Source organism: Condylura cristata, unplaced genomic scaffold (assembly GCF_000260355.1).
Source record: "Condylura cristata isolate star-nosed mole 26May11 unplaced genomic scaffold, ConCri1.0 scaffold00025, whole genome shotgun sequence".
Classification (NCBI taxonomy): domain Eukaryota; kingdom Metazoa; phylum Chordata; class Mammalia; order Eulipotyphla; family Talpidae; genus Condylura; species Condylura cristata.
In genome coordinates this window covers 19,231,863-19,251,031 of record NW_004567126.1, presented here as the reverse complement: position 1 = coordinate 19,251,031, position 19,169 = coordinate 19,231,863, and the positions used below count along the sequence as shown (strand labels likewise).

The window sequence follows — 19,169 nt, the reverse complement described above, 5'->3', positions numbered from 1 at the left end:
AAAAAAAAAAAAAAAATACATATACTTTAAAAAATACATATCTTAAAAAAATCCTTAAGAGGATTTCATCTTAGAGCAGCTGCTTTTCTTTCTGTATGTGCCTGTATTTTGCCTTGTTGCACACATACTCAAGGTTGTGCTTGGAAGCCATTCTGAAGGGAAAATGGTAGAGAATACAGAAAGTGGACAACTGACACGTGTATAGTAGACATTAACCCCACTCTTAGCTACCTTTAACATTGTGAAATGCTTCTTAGAAGAACAATAATTTATTCCACATTCCTTATTTGCTGAATTTTGTTTTTAGTGACACGAAAAGCTCTGCTTTCATGGAGCTTACATGGGGTGGTGACAGCAAGTAAAGGCATTAAGTAGGCAAGAGTGAACAGTGTGTGAAGTGATGATATGTTCACTGATACGTTGAGGAAAGGGAGTAGGGTGATACACATTTAAATTTTTACACTGGCCAGGAAGAGACTCACTAAAAGGGTCCTATGCAAGTAAATATCTGAACGACCAGCGACAATTATGACAATTGAGAGAGCTAAACACCCCTCTGGCTCAGTTGGATTTGCTGAGAGCATGCTCACTGTAGGTGTGCTCCGTTTCATCCCCGGTTCACCCCCTTCTGTGGGAGGAAGGGCAGGGCCTAATAGTCCGTTAACAGGGGTATTTGCTCACTGACTGCAGCTGTTTGTCTTCCCACCTGACTTTGGCCCTGTCCTTACTGTTGGCCACCCTTTCCGGTGCCCCTTGCTTACAGTCCGAAGATCTTCCAGAAGACCAAGTGCAGCATCTGTAATAGCGCCTTGGAGTTGCCCTCGGTCCACTTTCTCTGCGGCCACTCCTTCCACCAGCACTGCTTTGAAAGTTACTCAGAAAGTGACGCTGATTGCCCCACCTGCCTCCCTGAAAACCGGAAGGTCATGGATATGATCCGAGCCCAGGAACAGAAACGGGATCTCCACGATCAGTTCCAGCACCAGGTAGGGATGATTGGGGCAGAAGACCAGCCTGTACAGCCACAGGAGTGCCAAGAGCTCGTTTCTCATCCCCTCCTCCTTTGGGGAACAAGCATCTCGGTTCTGATTCTTAACTCCTCCTGTTTCCCTGCAGCTCAAGTGCTCTAATGACAGCTTCTCCGTGATTGCTGACTACTTTGGCCGAGGTGTTTTCAACAAATTGACTCTTCTGACTGACCCTCCCACAGCCAGACTGCCTGCAAACCTGGAGACGGGGTTACAGCGGGACCTGCTCATGCACTCCAGGAGAGGCACTTAAGCAGCCAGTGGGAGTAATAGTGGAGGTGCGGGCAGAAGGCCACGGGGACAAAAGCAGGGCTTGTTGCACTGGAAGCAGGCATACGGACCCAGCACTCCTCTCTCATCAGATGCCATAGTCCTCAGGAGGACAGGGACTTTTTTCTGTTTTCTCCTTTGGCCAGCCTGCCATTCCTCCATTTGACTTTTTGAGCAGTGTAGATCATTCCAGACCAGTGGGGGAGGGCACCTCAGCAACCTCTGAATATGGACAATAGCTGCTTTATTCTCTGTCCAAGAGCACCAGGCTGTGCTTGGGTCCTTGCTCCCAGAGTCTGTAAATAAAAGAATATAATGATTTGGGGGTGGAAGGGTTTATTCTGGAGACTTCTTGGTGATTCTTAACGATAAAATATGCACATCTTTCTCTCTGCCCTCTTAGTGCTCCCTTCTCTTCCTACGGACTGTCGTGTTCACAGTCATGTTCACTACCTCTTATGTGGCGTAGCGTGGCTGTTAGAAGTGAGATGTGCCGTCTAGTAGAATTCAGTTTACTGAAATCTTTTACTTGACAAAAAACCTAATGCTGAGCTTGAAGAGCAGCCCAGACTGAGGCACCCCCAACAGCTCCTGCTCTTTCATCTGGCTGCACTCTATGGTTTAGTCAGACAAAGTATTCAAGTAGGAGGCCGATCCTGGTGGGGCGCCTGTGCATCACACAGCTGATTTTAAATTCTGTGTGACTTAGGGCAACTCTTGTTCCAAGTCTCAGTTTCTCTATCACTGTATTAAGAATTCTAACACCAGCCTTAAATGGTTGTTATAAAGGTCTAAGAATACTTGGATGCTGAGTTCTTTGTACAGTGGTTATTAGCACACGGGGCCGTGAATATTACTGTAGTGTGGGCACTCCCACTTCACATGTCTTTAGACATCACCTTTCATCCCACTTAAAAAAATAGAACTGTTGCCTACTTCAGGTTTGTAGTGTGAACAGAGCAGAGGAAGTACTACAGAATTCACCAACTGCGTGCCACAGCTAAGGAGATCAAGCTGCTTCCTAGCTTTCTAGAGCAGTCCTGTTTGTAGACATGGAATCCAGCCGAGAGTGCATGGTAACGCTCATGGCCCCTTTCCTTCCAGTGCAGTATTGTAAGGTTAGTATCTTTTCCCTCCTGGAGTTCTAATTTTGACTTAACTGATTGCCTTTTCGAGGTGGCTGGAGGGGATTGCCAAGAGTTTTCTTTGTGGGTAAATCTGGGAAGCACGAGACAGAAGTGAAAGTAGAAATAGGTAGGTGGGGGACCCTCCCTGGTGGCGCAACAGGTTAGGACGCAGCACCGCAAGCTGGCCGCAGCCACTTCAGTGCGAATTCGATCCTTGCCCCAGACGTCTCCTGTCTCACCCGCTGCTGCCCTCAGCAGTGTCCTTCATCGATTTGCCTGCTCTGCACCCCAGTCTGTCTCTGGTGAATTCTCTCGCCGCACCTGCACCTCTGGCCTGTACTCAGTTCTGTATGAATAAATAAATAAATTTCTAAAAAGAAAGAAAGAAATGGATAGGTGGTACGTCTGCTTCTCAAACCAGAAAGACCAGGGCACACGGGATCGCAGCCGCGCCAGCTTTGCATTGCAAGGCCGGTCACGCCAAGGTAAGGGCTGTCGCAGTCGGTCCAATTCCCGCCCAGGGGCGGTTCCTCCCCTGGAGGGCGGGCGGCGGAAGTGACGCAGCCCTTCCCGAGCCGGGGCGCTGAGGCTGCAGGACGAGCTCAGGCCCCGCGTGCCCCCGGCTGCCCGCCGGCCGGTGCATCCGGCTGCCCGGGATCCCGGGGCGCTGTGGCGGCAGCCCCCGGCCTATTTCCCGAGCACAGCTATGTCGGGGAACGGCAGTGCGGCCGCAACCGCGGTGAGTCCCGAGCCGGTGATCCTCGCGACTTCGGGCTTCCGGATTAGCGGTGCAACGATTGGCCCCAAGTTGCCACCCTCCGGCGTCTATTGGTCGGAACGGTTGTCTGTCACTTTTTTTGGTCCTAGTAGTTTTTAAAGTTACCCTTAGGTTAAGAGTGGAGGGAACCCCATTCCCTGCGGGGATCTAGGTGGGAGTCACGCCAGGCGTGGTGTCCACGGTTCTAGATCAAGCGTTTTCGCCTCGGAAAGTTCGTCTATACAGAACAGAGTGCTTATTCCCCTGGACCCTTAGACACGAGACAGGGCAGGGGAAGGGATGTGACCACCGCAATGGAAAATGTTCCTCTTAGGATCCCGAGAGGAAAACAAACCACCAAGACTCCCAAGCTGCACACAAACATCTTAGAAGTGCGCCTTCCTCCTACCCGCACCCCACCCCCCTTTTAGCGGTCAGTTCACCCAGCTCCAGTCTTCTCAAAAGTCCCCAGCTGGATTACTACAGTGGGTGAGAGCCCAACCTTTGGGCCTTCCTATTCCAATGTACTGCTGGAACTTTGGATTTGTGTGAGTGCAAAGTACCACTACCTGTGGCCACCACTGCCAGCCTGAGATAAGAAATGGGGCGGCTGCTTATCTTCCCGTTAGCCTGCTGGTGAGCAGAGGGATTCACTGTCACTGCAGACATTCCAGAGCCCTGGACTAAGATTAAGAAGAGCTGGATTCTAGTTCCAGCTCTCTGCCCATTATTAGCTGTGTGACCCTGGACCAGTCACTTTACCCCTCAGAGCCAGGCTTTGCTTCTGTAGCATGGCTTCAGTAATGCCAGTCCTGTGTAAGTGATAGCTTGTTATGAAGATTAAAAGCAGTATCTTGTGTCTATGTACTCAATAAGTAACTTTTTAATGGGACAGTCTGACATAATTGTGTTGTCTAGAATGACTGAACTTAAAGGAATGTTTGAACCTAGCAGTTTCTGGATTCCTTTCTGTGGGCTTCCGTGGCACAGAATTTAGTGCTCAGAGTTAGCATGTCACGCCTCATATCAAGATCCCCTAGAATTGATTTTCTGGAGATGTGGTTGCCATGGAGTAGACCAGAGTCTAAATGCAGCCAGTAGTCACCACTAGCAATAGAGTCCTTAGGCCTGTCTGCAAAAGAACTCATGGAGTGAACTTTCCCTAGAATAGGAAAAGTTCTGCTGTCGGATGTAGAAAATAAGATCATTGTCTTAGACTGAAGAACCCAGTTTCACCTGCTTGGCACTAAGCACCTTTGTCAGAGGCAGGAAGAGGAGGCGTGTCCTCTGAGCTCTCGGCTATGTGTCTGATGTCCCAATATTTCCTTGTTGTAGAGCCAGAAGCCGTGCTCTAGGTGAATGAACATTAGGTAGTGCAGCCTCTTAGTCTTATGGAACATCAGATGAGGAAGATAACTGCTGCCAAACCTCTTCACCTCTTTGTAGATGAGTAGACAGATACTGAGGAGCAGATACTGAGGGGTTGATGTGCTCAAATCGAAGTCACCAGCCAAGAGGCTGAGCAGGCCTGTACATCAGATTTCTTGACCCCAGTCCTTGTGTGTATGTATTCCACCCTGACTGAGAAATCTGTAGTGTGGCAGCTGTGGAGTAGCTGTTGGCATCTGGGTGGCACTGCAGCTTTTCTTGAGTGCCTGCTCTATTGTGGGAGCTGAACTTGGCCTCAGTGACTCAGCACAAGTTCCCCTGTGTGGTCCCTGCTGCCCTGCCCCTGCCTGCTGCAGGTCCCACCCTCCCTCTGGCCAGGCTGATGGACCTTATCTCTTTACCCAGCTGGCTGGGTAGTGCTCCTACTGCTTTGGCCAGGCTGGGCTTCAGGGCTCAGTGTCCTGGTTACTGCAGCAGAAGCAACAGCAGCTGTGGGTCCTATTGTCTCTTGCTTCTCTGGATCTGTGAGAAGGGCTGAAGGTACTGAGGAAGGTAAAGGGTCTGGACTTGTAGTATTTCCCCATCCTGAGGCTACTGACCACAGGTCTAAGGGCAAAGGTGTTTTTCATCTAGCGAGTGGTTCTTGGACAAGCTACTGAGGAACACAGGAGCAGAGGGTACTGACGTGGGAACTGTTTTTGCAGGAAGACAACAACGCAAAGATGAGAGTGATTCGCGTGGGTACCCGTAAAAGCCAGGTGAGTGTAGGTACCAGAGGGAAGCAGAATTATTGAAGAGTTCTGTACTCGGAAGTTAGGGGGTCTGGTCTGGAGGGTCAGTTCCTAGCAGCTCTAGATTGGAGAAAGTGGGGTCACTGGGAATTAATTCCTCTGCGGAATGGTAGAGCACATAATGTGGAGAGATTGTCTCTAGATTGGAGAAATTGTTGGGGTGTCAGGGATTCCCAAGCCAGATCCCTCTCATTCCTAGGTGGACATTCAACTCCCTTTCTGAATTCCTGTCTCTTCAGGAGTTCTGTGACCCCCTGAGGGTTGAGTTTGGGACAGTGGCCAGGAAAGGGCAAGGCTAATATGCATCTCTGTCTCCAGCTGGCGCGCATACAGACGGATAGTGTGGTGGCAACCCTGAAAGCCTTATATCCTGGCCTGCAGTTTGAAATCAGTGAGTTTGGGGAAAGGAATGAAAGCTGTAAGATAGGGTTTCTGGCTGTCCTTGGCCCCGAAGCCGGGTCCATTGACCCTGGGACTTCTTCCTCTGAACACCTCAGCTCCCATCTCTTGGCCTAGCTGGCAGTTCATGGCTTCTGCAGTGGGTCTTTTTATGAATGTCTTTTCTTCTTCTGGATCAGTCATTCCCAATGGGACTGGGGCTTGTGAGTCTCTGCACTTACCATGAGTCTTCACACAGTGAGAGCTCAGTGGGGCTCAGTCAATTAAGATCAGTGAATGCCTGACTGATTTTCTCCTCAGTTGCGATGTCCACCACAGGGGACAAGATTCTTGATACTGCACTCTCTAAGGTAACATTTTCCCCTTAGTCCTTGTCCCACCCTCCTCTTTCCTTCCCCAAGAGATTTACTCTGTGGCTCTTTTTGCCCAATAGATTGGAGAGAAGAGCTTGTTTACCAAGGAGCTGGAACATGCACTAGAAAGAAATGAGTAAGTAAAAGGCAGGGGGGGCCTCAGCGTGCCTCAGATCTGGATATCAGCTAGGTTCTTGGGCTTAAACCCTTGGGTGGTTTCGATTGGGCCACATATGTGGCTTTTTTTAGGTTTCAAAAAATGATTGTATCTCGGTTCTGAGCCATTTGGCTGCCTGACATGCGAGAGATTGGCTGGGGGAATGGGTGGGGGGATGGATTGGATGGAGGGCCCCATACTCTCAAGGACTTGGAAAGAATCACTTTCTGATCTGCTCTAGACTCTGATACAGAGGCAGGTGTGGGTGGACCCCAACTCCTAGCTTCCCTCTCCCATCTTTCTAGGGTGGATCTGGTTGTTCACTCCCTGAAGGACCTGCCCACGGTGCTTCCTCCTGGCTTCACCATTGGTGCCATCTGCAAGTAAGAGTGCTGCCAGTCAGGGGCCCCGGGCAAGGGGGAGGCATTGTGTTAACCTTTTTCTTTCAGGGCTTGGCTCTCTGCATCTAGGATTGTCACCCCTGCTCTGAGGACTGTTAAGCATAACAGAAGCTCAGAAAATGCCAGTTAGTTGGCTACTGAGAGAGTGGAAGTGACTGACTTCAGATTTCTCCCTCATTCTGTGATCTCATTTCTACCCCCAGGCGAGAGAACCCCTATGATGCTGTTGTTTTTCACCCAAAATTTGTTGGGAAGACGCTAGAAACCTTATCAGAGAAGAGGTGAGTGGGGCCTGGATAGGCATGTTGATGGGATGCGCATGTTGGGGGAGAGAACAGCACGCTCCCAGGATTAACTAACATCACTTAAAACTCTCTCACTGTGCAGTGTGGTGGGAACCAGCTCCCTGAGGAGAGCTGCCCAGCTGCAGAGAAAGTTTCCACATCTGCAGTTCAAGAATATTGTATCCTTTTTTTTTTTTTTTTTTTAAAGATTTATTTATTTGTACATACAGAACTGGGGTACAGGCCAGAGGCTCAGGGGCGGTGAGAGGCTTCACCAGAGACAGAGCGGGGAGCAGAACAGGCAGAACAGGCAGATCGACGAAGTACACTGCTGAGGGGAGCAGCGGGCGGGTCAGGAGAGGTCTGCCTCGCCATGTGGTCTCCTCCGGGGCAGGCGGGATTTGAACTCATGCGGAAGTGGCTTTAGCTTCTCAGTGCAGTGCTTTAACCCGCTGCGCCACCAGGGAGGGCCAAGAATATTGTATCCTTTTAAGGAGAAGTGGGGCAGTAGCAAGGAGGAAGATGAGGTCCAGAGGACCTTGAGAATCCTGAGTGGAAGGGCTTCCAGAAGGGTCAATCATGGGGGGAATAGACTGTCCTTCCTCCCCTCCACTTCTCTACCCTGTCATCCTTTCATGTTTTCTTAGTTTGAGACCAGTGCCTCGCACTGGAGATTAGAGTGAGCAAGATCTGTATTGTCCCTATTTACATACTTTCCTTAGTCAAGAAAACAAACAGGCATTGATAATAGTGATATTGAAGAGTGTAAATCTTGGGGGATGGAAGATGCTTCCATTTTTCTTTTATATTCTATATTGTTTTGATTTTTACCGTGAATACTGTTACGTCTTGTACAACTGATTATCAGAACAGTATGGATTAAGTTCTCCCCTGTACAAGTAGGGAATTCTATCAGGCTTCCAGCTGGAACATCTAAACACAGATTTGGGGCAAGGCTTCTCGAAGGTCTTGTAACCTTAGGTAAATTATTTAATCTCTGCACCATTATCCTAATTGTAAAATAGATATCTACCTCAGAGAATTGTGGAAATTAAATGAGCTGGCACGTGTAAAGCACTCTAAAACAGTCTCGGGCATCTAGTATGAAATGTAAGCTATCATCATGAAGGTAAAAACTGTAAGATGAAAAGTTAGCTAGATAGTGTCAGGCAGAAAGAACAGCACACAGCTCGACTGCCCAGTGCTTGTGGTCCTTAGCATCTCTCCACAGCGGGGAAACCTCAACACACGGCTTCGGAAGCTGGACGAGCAACAGGAGTTCAGTGCCATCATCCTGGCTGTAGCGGGCCTGCAGCGCATGGGCTGGCAGAACAGGGTGGGGCAGGTAGGGGCTGCTCCTGTTCCCTCCCCAGTCAGTCTCTACCTCTTGCCTGCCTGTATTCTCTTCTTCACACCTATCTACTCCTAACACTGCAAGCTGAAATGATCCCAGGCTGGGAAGATTGGGGAACTCAGGGACCAGTTGATCAGATTTTCTGTTTGCAAGGGAAGTCCCTTCTCACTGCTATATTCTTTTAGGAGCCCACATCATCACCTTTTGTCTCCTGTTTTGTCCCCACAGATTCTGCATCCTGAGGAATGCATGTATGCTGTGGGTCAGGTATGCTTGACCACATATTAATGTACCCCTTTCCTTTGTTCTCAACCAAGAAGCTGGTGGCACCAGCTGAGTACTCTCACCTTAATAAACACTCTCAAGGAAGGGCAGGCCTTAGAAGGCATCTGGCTCCAAAGGCCCAGGGGAACAGGTAGCAAGGGGCTGATTCCCAACCTTAGCTCCATTGGTGGAAGAAAGGTTGGGCCTGATGTCCTAGGCTGTTTTTCAATCAGGGGGCCCTGGGCGTGGAAGTTCGAGCTAATGACCAGGACATCTTGGATCTGGTGGGGGTGTTGCATGATCCTGAGACTCTGCTTCGCTGCATCGCTGAACGGGCCTTCCTGAGGCAGCTGGTAGGACCTGTGCTCCTCTTGTAGTAGAGGAGTGGGGAGTTGGGGAGGGTAATGAGGGTTCTCAAATTAAGGCTCCGTATTTAGTAGTAACTTGTTCTTGAATGTTGTGTGTGAAGAGGACCCAATTCTGGGACTCTTTTTTTTTTTTTTTCCAAGTTATATTTGAGTTCTATTTTTGAGGGTTCTGGTCACAGAGTGGTGTTAAGTGAGAAATTCTTGTTGCAGGAAGGAGGCTGCAGTGTGCCAGTGGCAGTGCATACCGTTATGAAGGACGGGCAAGTAAGCAAAGGATGGGTGGAGGGCAAGGGTGGATAATGGTGTTTCTCCTTATGTATCCTAAATGCCAGTGAAAGAACCCAAGTTTGAGGAGTCCCCACCCGGAATACGCTGAGATAACTGTTTGTTCCCCAGTTGTACCTGACTGGAGGCGTGTGGAGTCTGGATGGCTCAGATAGCATGCAAGAGACCATGCAGGCCACCATTCATGTCTCTGCCCAGGTACCAAGGTTGGAGGCTAATAGGGAAAGAAACCAGGCCCCATGTTATTTCCTCTTTGTGCTCACCAAATCCCACTGCCTTCCCTCATCCAGCATGAAGATGGTCCAGAGGATGATCCACAATTGGTGGGCATCACAGCCCGGAACATTCCACGAGGAGCCCAGCTAGCTGCTGAGAACTTGGGCATCAGCCTGGCCAACTTGTTGCTGAACAAAGGAGCCAAGAACATCCTGGATGTTGCACGGCAGCTTAATGAGGCCCACTAACTGGTCTGTGGGGCACAGGTGTATGGACTGCCACTGTCAAGCACCTACATCCCAGTCATCTGTGCCCCCTTTCACTAACTGGGTAGTGACTACCCTGGGGGATTGAACTGCAGGGTCAGAGACCTCGAGGGACTTGCCTCTTGCCCTCTCACTATGAGGGGGCTCATCTCAGAGACAAGTCCAAGCCACAAGTGTGAATGTAACTAACTCTACTAATAAACCAGCTCTGAAGGTCTTTTGGTGGGGGTGCAGAAAAGGACAAACATGAAACCCTTTACTTCAGGTACTGGGACTGCTGTCTGAATTTCTCCTGAAACAGTTTCTGCCTCAGCAGTTCTGTTAGCAGGAAACGCCACGAAAAAGCTATAATCGTAAAATCCTTAAAAAACACCCTATGACTTGCCCCTCCAAGTACTATGAACCTCAGTCTGCGAGTCCTCCACCCCCACTACCTCAGAAGCATGTGAAAGACTAAGAAGCCCTCAGTGCTACCGCTCGTGCAAAATGAGAACAGACACTTCACTTTAAAAAAAACAACAATCCTTTAATAAACAAAATTAGTCCATCTGAAACTCTCCAATACTTAAGGTTCTAGTCATGGATGGGTTGGCTGCGAAAAGTCCAGTTCAGGTGCCCAAGGAGGCGCAGTCCAGACAGGGATCCACCGACGAGTGCTGGTATGTGGGCGCATGGCTTGCCGAGCTGAGCTGCTGGGAGGGAGCTGGGGCGAGGGCAGGCGGGGTCCTGCGGCCTTCGGCTTCGAGCACCCACTCCGAGACCTGCCGTCCGTCCCCCGGTCGCGGGCCCACGACGGGGGCTCCTGCCCCTCCCGGCGACTTCTCGCGGCAGGCAGTCACCTCAGAGGAAAGGATGTGCGCGTAGCCAAGGCCGCACCTCACGGCCTGTGAAGGAAGATGGGAGGGAGACCTGCCGTGAAAGCCCGGGGGCTGGCAGCCAGGGGGCACCAGGACGGACGAGCCATCGCTCCCCGCGGAAGCCTGGAGGTCAACAGTCGCGTCCGCGGGGTCCGGCCTGAGCACCACGCAGGGGGGGGAGCCGCGGCCAGGCCGCCCCGGTGGGCTGAGGGGTCGCCGGCGGTCGTCCGCAGACTCACCTTCAGGCCGCCGGCCACGGCCCTGGCCGCACACCCGGTTCTTCTACGAGGTGCCGCGGCCCCACCGCAGCCCAGCGGCGAGCCCCGAGCCGGGCCGGCTGAGTCACGAGCGCCGGGCGGGAAGGTGCGGCGACCCCGCCCCTCCGCGGCCTCTGCGCCAGCCGGGCGGGCCCTCGGGCTGGGATAACGGAGAGGGCCGCGGGGGGAGGGGCGCCGGGTGCGGGACGGGGGAGACGCGAGGGCCGCGGCGTGGCCAGCTCTTTCGGTGAGGGCTGTGGTGGCCCTTAAAAGGGCCTTTGTGGTGACACGGGGAGGGCTGGGGGCCGGGGGGGCGCCGCTCAGTACTCCTGAGAGGCTTGGGTGGCCTTCTTGCCGCCCGCGGGCGCCTTCGGCCCCACGGTGGCGCTGGTCTTCTTGGGCAGCAGCACGGCCTGGATGTTGGGCAGGACGCCCCCCTGGGCGATCGTCACGCCGCCCAGCAGCTTGTTGAGCTCCTCGTCGTTGCGGATGGCCAGCTGCAGGTGGCGGGGGATGATCCGCGTCTTCTTGTTGTCGCGGGCCGCGTTGCCCGCCAGCTCCAGGATTTCCGCGGTGAGGTACTCGAGCACCGCCGCCAGGTACACCGGCGCGCCGGCGCCGACCCGCTCGGCGTAGTGGCCTTTCCGCAGCAGCCGGTGCACGCGGCCCACCGGGAACTGGAGGCCGGCGCGCGACGAGCGCGACTTGGCTTTGGCGCGGGCCTTGCCGCCCGTCTTGCCGCGGCCCGACATGCTGCGTGAGGTAGCGGAGCGGTGAAGAGAAAAACCTCCGAGGGACGCCGAACAGCCGACAGCCGCAGTCCAACCGCCGCCGCGCGCGCCCAAGAGCCGCCTTTATAGGCCGCAGGACACACCCCCGCGCCCTTCTGATTGGCTCTTCTGCCTACTGCCTGCCTCCGGTTGGCTGCACTTAACCCTACGGTGACGCACGTCGACCGAGGGAGCGCGCCCACCCATTGGCTGAATTTGAAAAGCTCTAGCCCGGGGAAAGAGGCGAGTAGGAGTGGTGGCCCAGACAGCCGACCGCTCGCTGACGGAGCCAATCCCTGCGAAGCGCGCGGAATTTAAATGCTACAGCCGCGATTCGAACCGGAAGACTAGATGGGCGCAGTCTGCCGGCATGTGAAAAACTTCCTTTGGGAAATCTGTGCAGGCCTAGGGATTTTAAAGCAAAGGGGTCAACTACCTCTGCCTCCTCTTCCAGATGGTCATTCCCTCCTCCCATCCTGCAAAGGGAGAGTGATAAAAGGGAAGAAATAAGATCCCACTGAAAATTCCACTTTATGCCAGAAAACAAAAAGTCAGTCTTGTGACCCTTGGAGCAGCCTGAAGTATCAGGATTTTCTGTCTGGTCTCAGCTCTTTCAGTTCACTTGTTAGAAGGTGCCTAGTATACCGAAAGAAAAAGGATGGGGCAAAGAGGTTGGCATCCTCTTGGAGAAGGTGCCTCCACCAACCCTCCCAATCAATCCTAAAATATTTCCTATGGGAAATACACCTAGAGGAACAAGAAGAAGAAGTAACAATTTATTGTCATCACTGGGAGCACCTGCCATGTTCCCCACCCCCCACCCCACCCCAGGTCTATTAATAATCATTATACTTAATTTATAGTGAAATGTCAAGTCATCTTCAAGTCTGTTCCTATCCAAGTCAGGGCCAAAACATTCCCTGAGTCCGAGCTGTGGATAACGGCATAAAACTGCATAAGAGCTGTTGTCGCCTGCCTTAGGGTGCTGTGAGACAGGATGAAGAGGGAGAGCTGTAGAAAGCCACAGGCAAATTCCAATCTCCAGGATGCCAATACACAGGTGAAAAGAATTGATGAGAACAAAATCTGGAGGAGAATGAAGGGTGGGAGGAGGCCTGGAGAGGAGGCAGTCTTGGTCCAGAAAGAGGTTGGCATGAGTCAGAAACCCTGAAGACTGTGAAGTAAGGCCAGTGATCAGGGAACTCAGACATCATAGAAGAGTCGGACAAGCTGATACCGAATGGAGAAGGTGAGGGCACTGCCCAAGATCTGCAAGGAGAAAAGACTAAAATAAGAACCACAAAAAGAGACAAAGAGGTGAAACCCCACCCCTAACCATTCTGCACCTGTAGCAGCAGCAGGAACAGTGTGAGGTTTCTCTCATGCATAGGCCCAAAGACTTTTAGCAGCAAGTTGATGAGGGTCATGTTATTACACTCGGTAAAGGCACCATCCTCGGCTTCACCCTGGCGCACGGTCACAAGCTGGAGGCATTCTGCTACCTGCAGGTGTCAGAGATGGAGATAATGTCAACTAATACCTAAGCTTCGGGAATAGGGATCTGCTTAAAAGCTTCCAAACTCCCCTTCAATTTGATGCAGGCAGGCCTAGGTTCCCCGGTCCCTGAATTCAGGATGGAGGCCTAGAGCCTTACCTCCTTGTTACCCTGTTACCTTTAGAATAAAGGTGCCCAAGAAAGAGAGGTTCTTGGTCTTGAACTTGGAATAGCTCATCTCCAGTTTGCCTGTCCTGGTATTGAGTCTGCAGGGGAGATGGGGCGGGGGAAGAGAGCTTTATGTAACTGGGACACTACTCAAAGAACTCTCCTTGAAGTGGTTAATTTATAGGAAGAGCACTGAATGTAAAGTCAAACAACTTGAGACCTGTTTCTGGCTCTACTGCTTACTTCTGTGTGATCAGAGCGGCTGTGAACATTAAATGAGATTGTGTATGTGAATGTGCTCAGTAATTTATATATAGGGTTGCCCATGTGAAAAGTTAAGTCATTCTTTGGATCCGCTTCTTTTTCATAATAAGTGTATAAAGCTGGCTTTATGCAGTCCAAGTGAAAAAGTTATGATGTCCCTTTCAAAACCTTTCAAGGGACCTCCCTGGTGGTGCAAGCAGTTCAGACACAGCACTATGAAGTATCTGCAACCACTGCAGCACGAGTTCGATCCCTGGCCAGGGATATAATCCACATAGCACAGCAGACCTCTCCTGTCTCGCCCACTGCTCCCCTCAGCAGTATGTTTTGGTCAATCTGCCTGTTCTGCTCCCCATGATTTCTGGTGAATCCTCTCATACACACACCTCCCCACATACAGACCTCTGGCTTACACCCCAGTTCCTGTATGCATAAATAAATCTTTCAAGTCTTTTCAAGTCCCTTTCAAAGTGTCTACCTGGGCATGCGGTGTCGAGGGCAGGGTATGATATGTAGGAGTTGAGGCAGTGAGTAGAGGAAGTTGAACACCTGGGGCATGAAGAAGAGTAGCATGGTCTTGCTGAAGTGTCCCAAGATGCCCACCACGGCAAAGGTCATGCCAGCAAAGTAACAGAAGGTATCTCCCACAAACACCCGTGATGGGTACCTGTTTGGGGGAGAGGAGTTGAGCCAGTGGCAAGAGCCATTTTTTCTCGCATCACACATCCTAGGTGCTGGGTTAGCCCTGGTACTAGTTCTGGCTCAGAGGAGACTCCAGCTCTCCCAAGGTCTTGAATTCATCTATTCCTGAAGTATACACAGCACTTGCCCCCAATTATTGCTGGGTAGAGCGCAATTTCAGATTGCTATCAACAGGAGTCAAGCCACAACACAGGATGCAGAGGTTTACCCTCCCCATCCAGAGATGGGGCACAATCAGGAACATACTGGCCTGGCATACATTCAAATAGTTGCCCTCCCTCCCTTCGCCACTGGCCTACTTACCAGTTATGGTAGAGCAATCCTAAGGTGGTAAAAAAAAATGGTATCATGAAGTAGAGGGAAAAGACATGATCATCCCGATAATCACCTTTTGAAGCAAGGAAAAAAGAGAAAAGGAAAAGTTGATAGCCACTGCCCCTCCATACCACACCAGTCCTTTTCCATCTGTCTCTAAGTTCCACCCCATGTTGGGCTCTCCTGAGTCTCACTGAAGAACTCTCTATCCTTTTTAAATGATTCAAGTAATTCTTAACATTCCACCTCTTTCATGAAGTCTTTTAAAATCACTCTCTAAAATTTGGTTTAGATTGTTCACACCTAGGTTTTGATACCAGCTTTACATTTATCTAATGTGACCTTGATCAGGACACATTAATTCCTCTAAGCTTCAGTTTCCTCATCTGTTGGATGATGGTAATACCTGCCTCACTAGTATGTAACAGTCTATACTAGAGTTAATATAAAGGTGAAATGGAGGCTATATTAAAAAAAGGGCTTAACTTTAATAAACACTTGCTGATGCCCCAGTCAAAGATGACACTCTTGTAGCAAAAGCTGGGTTTACTGACTTCTTGTAACAGGGGTGACTTTGAAAATCACTGGCCATGGGGGGGCATGGGATGTCTCAGTAAGAGGATGTAGGAGAACTTGTTATAGGATTTGCTTGAAGTAGTTCTGAAGAGGATACATAGGGCAGAGTTTGCCCTGAACTAGGTGCCATCACAGGATAATTCTATGATTGAGCATGCTTGTCTAAGCTGTGGGAGGAGTGCACCCTTTTACCACGCTGAACTCTCCTCTTCTCTCTCTGAGCCCACTATGGCCACCGTTCAGCAGCTGCTAAGATGATGGTGCCTGGCAAGCAGCAGTCGCTTTGCTGAACATGGAAGGAAGTGGCAGTAAGAACGGCTGTGTGAAAGATAAATGCAGTGGCCAAACCAAATTGTGTCATCACTTTTGTGTGTGATCACTATTGATGGCAAAAACCTCAAGTAAAAAACTGAGAACACTTCAAAAACAACAGTTTTCAAGTAATCTGCAACAGAAGTTTGAAGAAACTACAGTGGATGGCAGAAAAACTTGTTTGCAAGTTTGCAATTGTTTGCAAATTTACAAACAGGCCCATTGGTTCAACATGAGGAATGGGATGGGAAGAAAAGCACAATAGCAAGAAAATTGGAAGATGGGTAATTAGTAATGGGTATGTCATGAATAATTTCACCTGAAGTTGGGGTCTATGAAAAAGTAGAATATTCCATCATCATTTTGGACAAGAATTAGTTACAAGGATGAACAAGCTTAGTTCAATGAGTATATCTCCAAACTGCTTTTTTTTTAAAAAAAAATATTTATTTATTTATGCATACAGAACTGCGAGTACAGTCCAGAGGTGCAGGGGTGGTGAGAGGAGTCACCAGAGACAGAGTAGGGAGCAGAACAGGCAGACTGAGGAAGCACACTGCTGAGGGGAGCAGCAGGCAGGTCAGAAGAGGTCTGCTGCGCCATGTGGGTCAGCTCCCTGGTGGAGGATCGAATTCGTGCTGCAGTGGCTTCAGAGAGCTTCATAATGCGGTGCTTTAACCCGTTGCACAACCAGGGAGAGCCCCAAACTGCTTCTTTTTTTCCCCCCTACTGTCATCAATTACCTTTATCACAATAGCTAACATGCAACTTTTTAAAAGTGTTAGTTCCATTAGGGTCCCCCTTTGGCTAGTAAGTAAATGTACTTAAAATACTTACTTTGTACTTAAAAGATGTGGGTGCCTTCCTGGTGGCCTAGAGGTTAAGTTTCAGCACTATTACTACAAAGTCTTGAGTTCAATCTCCAGCCTGGGAACTAACCCACACATGGTGCAGCAGGCCTCTCCTGTGTCGCCCACTATTCCCCTCAGCAGTATATTTCCGTAGATTTGCCTGTTCTGCTCCCCACTCTGTCTCTGGTGAATCTTCCCCCACATCTCTGGCTTTTACCCCAGTTCTTCTATGTATAAGTAAATAAATCTTTTTAAAAAAGAAAGATGTGGGAGGAACTGAGTTATAAGAAAGAAGCAACAATCACTCAGTCAGAAGAGATGATCTTGGTCATTTTTGTGGGATGCACAGTGTTCTTGTGGTTTTATGTATGCTCAGACATGGTTAGGAGGGGTCTGGCTATTGTCTTACTCTCTTGTGGTCAGAGTGACCTGTCTGATATTGGAGTTCTGTGAGGTTGTTATGTCGTTCTACCGAAAACTATGGTCTCGTGCCCACCTAGCTTGAAAGAATAGGAATGCTATTTTTCTTTCTCACATTTCATAACTCTCAGTTGTTATTTGCAGAGTAAATAGTTTCCCTTATCTTCCACAATTACTTCATATTGCTTTTTCCCTGAATTCCCCAAAACCAGATATCAGGCAACTCCCTTAACATTTAGACTTCTCTTTCTCTCTATCTGTAATTCCACCTACCTCCTAGCTCCACCAGGTTGAAGACAATGATGGAAGCAGAAATGACCAGTGACTGGCCAGCCTCTAGGCCATTAATTCCTGCTAGGATATTGATGGCATTGGTACAGAACACTGCCAGCAGCCCCATGTAGACATAGTACAGGATCCCTGAAATAAGAGAAGTAAACACCACCTATAGATTGAGGATTTAGGGACATTCTCCTGAGAAAAGTGGTGAGAACGGGACAGAATGAAGGGCCAACAAAAAGGGCTGAGGGACAAAACAGGGACACCTGAGGTGAAGGGGTGGCACCAGTAATGCCCTAATGGGTATATCACAAAGGTGTCCTGAGTTACAGGCCCTAGGGGCAGTCAAGGCAGGATTACTCACCCAAGTCCAGATGTAGGCCAAGAAGCAGACGGAAAGGCTTGGGTACCACAATGGTTGTGTTGCCAAAATTGGTGAAATAGACCATAAGGAGAGGTAGTGAGGCAGCTGTGGGCAGCAGCAGTTTATGTCGCCAGCGCAGGTTCAGTACATCATCCGCGAACCCCAGGAATATCATGCAGCAGATGGCGAGGAGGGCACCTATTAGGGCCACAAACTGGGGGAGGCTCAGGTAGGTTACAGATCAAGCCTAGTCCCACTTTACCTTTCTTTTCAAGAATTCTTGTCTTTTTGTTCATTAGTAAGACCCTTCCCCCAAGCCAGTCCACTTAACTCCCAACCTTCGGTAGCTCCCCCTCACCCCGGACCCCAGTTATAGGCAACCGCCCCCACTAACCCACTTACTTCATGGTGAGGGAAGGCTTTACATTGCTCCTCCACAAAGCAGTTCAAGAAAGGGAAAGGGATGAAGCAGAAGAGGATGATAAGGAAAACAGCACCACTGATCACTCCCTGGGATTCTGGGCTGCAGCCCAGCAGGAAAAGAGCCGAGGAGGAAGAGGAAAGGGGGTGTGGTCACTCACTAATGCAGGCATTACAGTCACCTAATGGGGGGGGTAGGGCACCATTGCTAGTCTCTGATACACCCGAGTGTCCCCCACTCATTCCTTCCCCATGCCTAATCAGTTCTACCCTTCTCCTCCCAAAGTTCCAGGCTGTCTGCTGGGTTAGTGCTGCGTTTCGGCGCACAGTCAAGCATAGCAGACCCTCCCCTGACCTTCCCACTCCACTTCCTCAGTCCCTGTCCCCGCCTGGGACCCGTGTTCCGCCGCTCACATCTCTTGCCGGTCAGATTTGTTGAGGTCCTGGCCACAGAGGCGCGCGGCGATGAAGTGGCTACGGAAGGCGGGGATGAGGGTGAGGGTGGCCACAAATCCCAAAAGCGAGCCGATCAAATTCACCAGCAGGGGCATTGGCATCGGCAGCTCCGGGAAGGCCCACATAGTGACCTTCCAGAGTCCGTTTTGGCGCCTCACCAGCTAATCGGCAAGCTGGCAGAAGTCCCAAGCCCCCATAAAGAGCGACCGCTACCCACAGTCTGGATCTTCCGGCACCTGCTTGAGCAAAAACCAACTTTCACTTGAGTCACCCTGGGGACTCCCTCAAGCTTCTACAAAGCAATCTTGGCTCTGTCCCACTGTATTTGCCTACCCTCGATTTCCGCCCGGATCTTGTTCGTAGAGCACTATCGCTGGGGAAGGCGGCGACAGCCATTTTTAATATGGGCAAAAGAGGAGGTAAGCGATAGGTTAAAACACTGCCTTTGTTCGAGAGGTGGATCATCAGGAGAGTATTGAAAATTTAAAGAAAGACAAACAACAGCGGATACTTTCTAATGGTATGTTAAAGATACAGTCCACTGCGGAACCATTCCCTTGCCCGGTTCCAAGATGAACGCCTCCGGGACTACGTAGTTGGCGCTGCTTACACCTGGTTCCACGTCAGTTTTGGCTCGGTCGGCCCCCGTAGGTCACTCTTAAAGGGCTAGAACCTGGAGTTTATTCTGGGAATGGGGACCGCTGGAGTCCGGAAGGTGACTACTGGAAGCTTGGGGATTGGATGGACAAGAAAGGGGTGCACAGTCGGCTTCTTCTGGAAAACCTGTTGTCACCACAGTAAACACAACTCAGTTCCCAGATGCAACTGCAGTTTGGGAGAATGATATAAACGCTGAAGCGTAGACCCTTGAAAAACCCCTCCCTCTCCAGTTTTTCTAGTCCTTGATCCAGGTATTTTTCCTTCAACATCCCACCCACCTTCTGCCCCCGCAGT

General features: G+C 50.3%; 4 protein-coding genes across 7 annotated transcripts in view; 2 read left to right on the top strand and 2 right to left on the bottom strand.

The window, feature by feature from the left end:
- VPS11 (vacuolar protein sorting 11 homolog (S. cerevisiae)) overlaps positions 1–1,686 on the top strand; it is a 10,116-nt gene extending 8,430 nt beyond the window's left edge. Inside the window, exons 15-16 of the mRNA XM_004689190.2 lie at positions 764–986; positions 1,117–1,686. Coding sequence (XP_004689247.1) covers positions 764–986; positions 1,117–1,281 — 388 coding nt within the window. The 3' untranslated portion in view covers positions 1,282–1,686. The remainder of the gene's footprint in view (positions 1–763; positions 987–1,116) is intronic.
- A 1,321-nt stretch (positions 1,687–3,007) lies between these two features.
- Positions 3,008–10,256, top strand: HMBS (hydroxymethylbilane synthase). Of its 4 annotated transcripts, none has more exons than XM_004689187.2 (14): positions 3,008–3,164; positions 5,276–5,329; positions 5,681–5,753; positions 6,062–6,111; positions 6,195–6,250; positions 6,577–6,654; positions 6,876–6,953; positions 7,060–7,135; positions 8,188–8,301; positions 8,539–8,577; positions 8,808–8,927; positions 9,153–9,206; positions 9,339–9,425; positions 9,518–9,925. In XM_004689187.2, the coding sequence occupies exons 1-14, from the start codon at positions 3,132–3,134 to the stop codon at positions 9,689–9,691; spliced, it is 1,086 nt and encodes a 361-aa protein (XP_004689244.1). In that variant the 5' UTR covers positions 3,008–3,131; the 3' UTR covers positions 9,692–9,925. The 4 variants fall into 4 exon arrangements, with proteins under 4 accessions (XP_004689244.1, XP_004689246.1, XP_004689245.1 ...); XM_004689188.2 differs by lacking the exon at positions 3,008–3,164 and adding an exon at positions 5,024–5,111; XM_012729861.1 differs by lacking the exon at positions 3,008–3,164 and adding an exon at positions 5,041–5,123.
- An 86-nt stretch (positions 10,257–10,342) lies between these two features.
- On the bottom strand, positions 10,343–11,636 carry LOC101621352 (histone H2AX). Its single transcript, XM_004689186.2, has 2 exons — positions 10,806–11,636; positions 10,343–10,593 (listed from the first exon to the last, which is right to left on the bottom strand). Exon 1 carries the CDS (start codon positions 11,573–11,575, stop codon positions 11,144–11,146), a length of 432 nt encoding a protein of 143 aa, XP_004689243.1. The 5' UTR covers positions 11,576–11,636; the 3' UTR covers positions 10,343–10,593; positions 10,806–11,143.
- A 998-nt stretch (positions 11,637–12,634) lies between these two features.
- On the bottom strand, positions 12,635–18,495 carry DPAGT1 (dolichyl-phosphate (UDP-N-acetylglucosamine) N-acetylglucosaminephosphotransferase 1 (GlcNAc-1-P transferase)). The gene is made up of 9 exons (XM_004689185.2): positions 18,174–18,495; positions 17,742–17,862; positions 17,340–17,553; positions 16,970–17,116; positions 14,526–14,610; positions 13,999–14,187; positions 13,267–13,354; positions 12,940–13,095; positions 12,635–12,862 (listed from the first exon to the last, which is right to left on the bottom strand). Exons 1-9 carry the CDS (start codon positions 18,338–18,340, stop codon positions 12,797–12,799), a joined length of 1,233 nt encoding a protein of 410 aa, XP_004689242.1. The 5' UTR covers positions 18,341–18,495; the 3' UTR covers positions 12,635–12,796.
- Between the last annotated feature and the right edge of the window lie 674 nt (positions 18,496–19,169).

What these genes read in the sequence shown, in the direction of transcription:
- DPAGT1 (XM_004689185.2), bottom strand. Translation starts at nt 18,340, where the DNA reads ATGTGGGCCTTCCCGGAGCTGCCGATGCCAATGCCCCTGCTGGTGAAT. An exon ending in TGGCCTACATCTGGACTTGG is followed by an intron (nt 17,117 to 17,339) that starts GTGAGTAATCCT and finishes CTCTTATTTCAG; the next exon opens with GGATCCTGTACTATGTCTAC. An exon ending in TGGGCACCTTTATTCTAAAG is followed by an intron (nt 13,096 to 13,266) that starts GTAACAGGGTAA and finishes TGACACCTGCAG; the next exon opens with GTAGCAGAATGCCTCCAGCT.
- LOC101621352 (XM_004689186.2), bottom strand. Translation starts at nt 11,575, where the DNA reads ATGTCGGGCCGCGGCAAGACGGGCGGCAAGGCCCGCGCCAAAGCCAAG.
- HMBS (XM_004689187.2), top strand. Translation starts at nt 3,132, where the DNA reads ATGTCGGGGAACGGCAGTGCGGCCGCAACCGCG. An exon ending in TTGATACTGCACTCTCTAAG is followed by an intron (nt 6,112 to 6,194) that starts GTAACATTTTCC and finishes TTTGCCCAATAG; the next exon opens with ATTGGAGAGAAGAGCTTGTT. An exon ending in GGCAGAACAGGGTGGGGCAG is followed by an intron (nt 8,302 to 8,538) that starts GTAGGGGCTGCT and finishes TTGTCCCCACAG; the next exon opens with ATTCTGCATCCTGAGGAATG.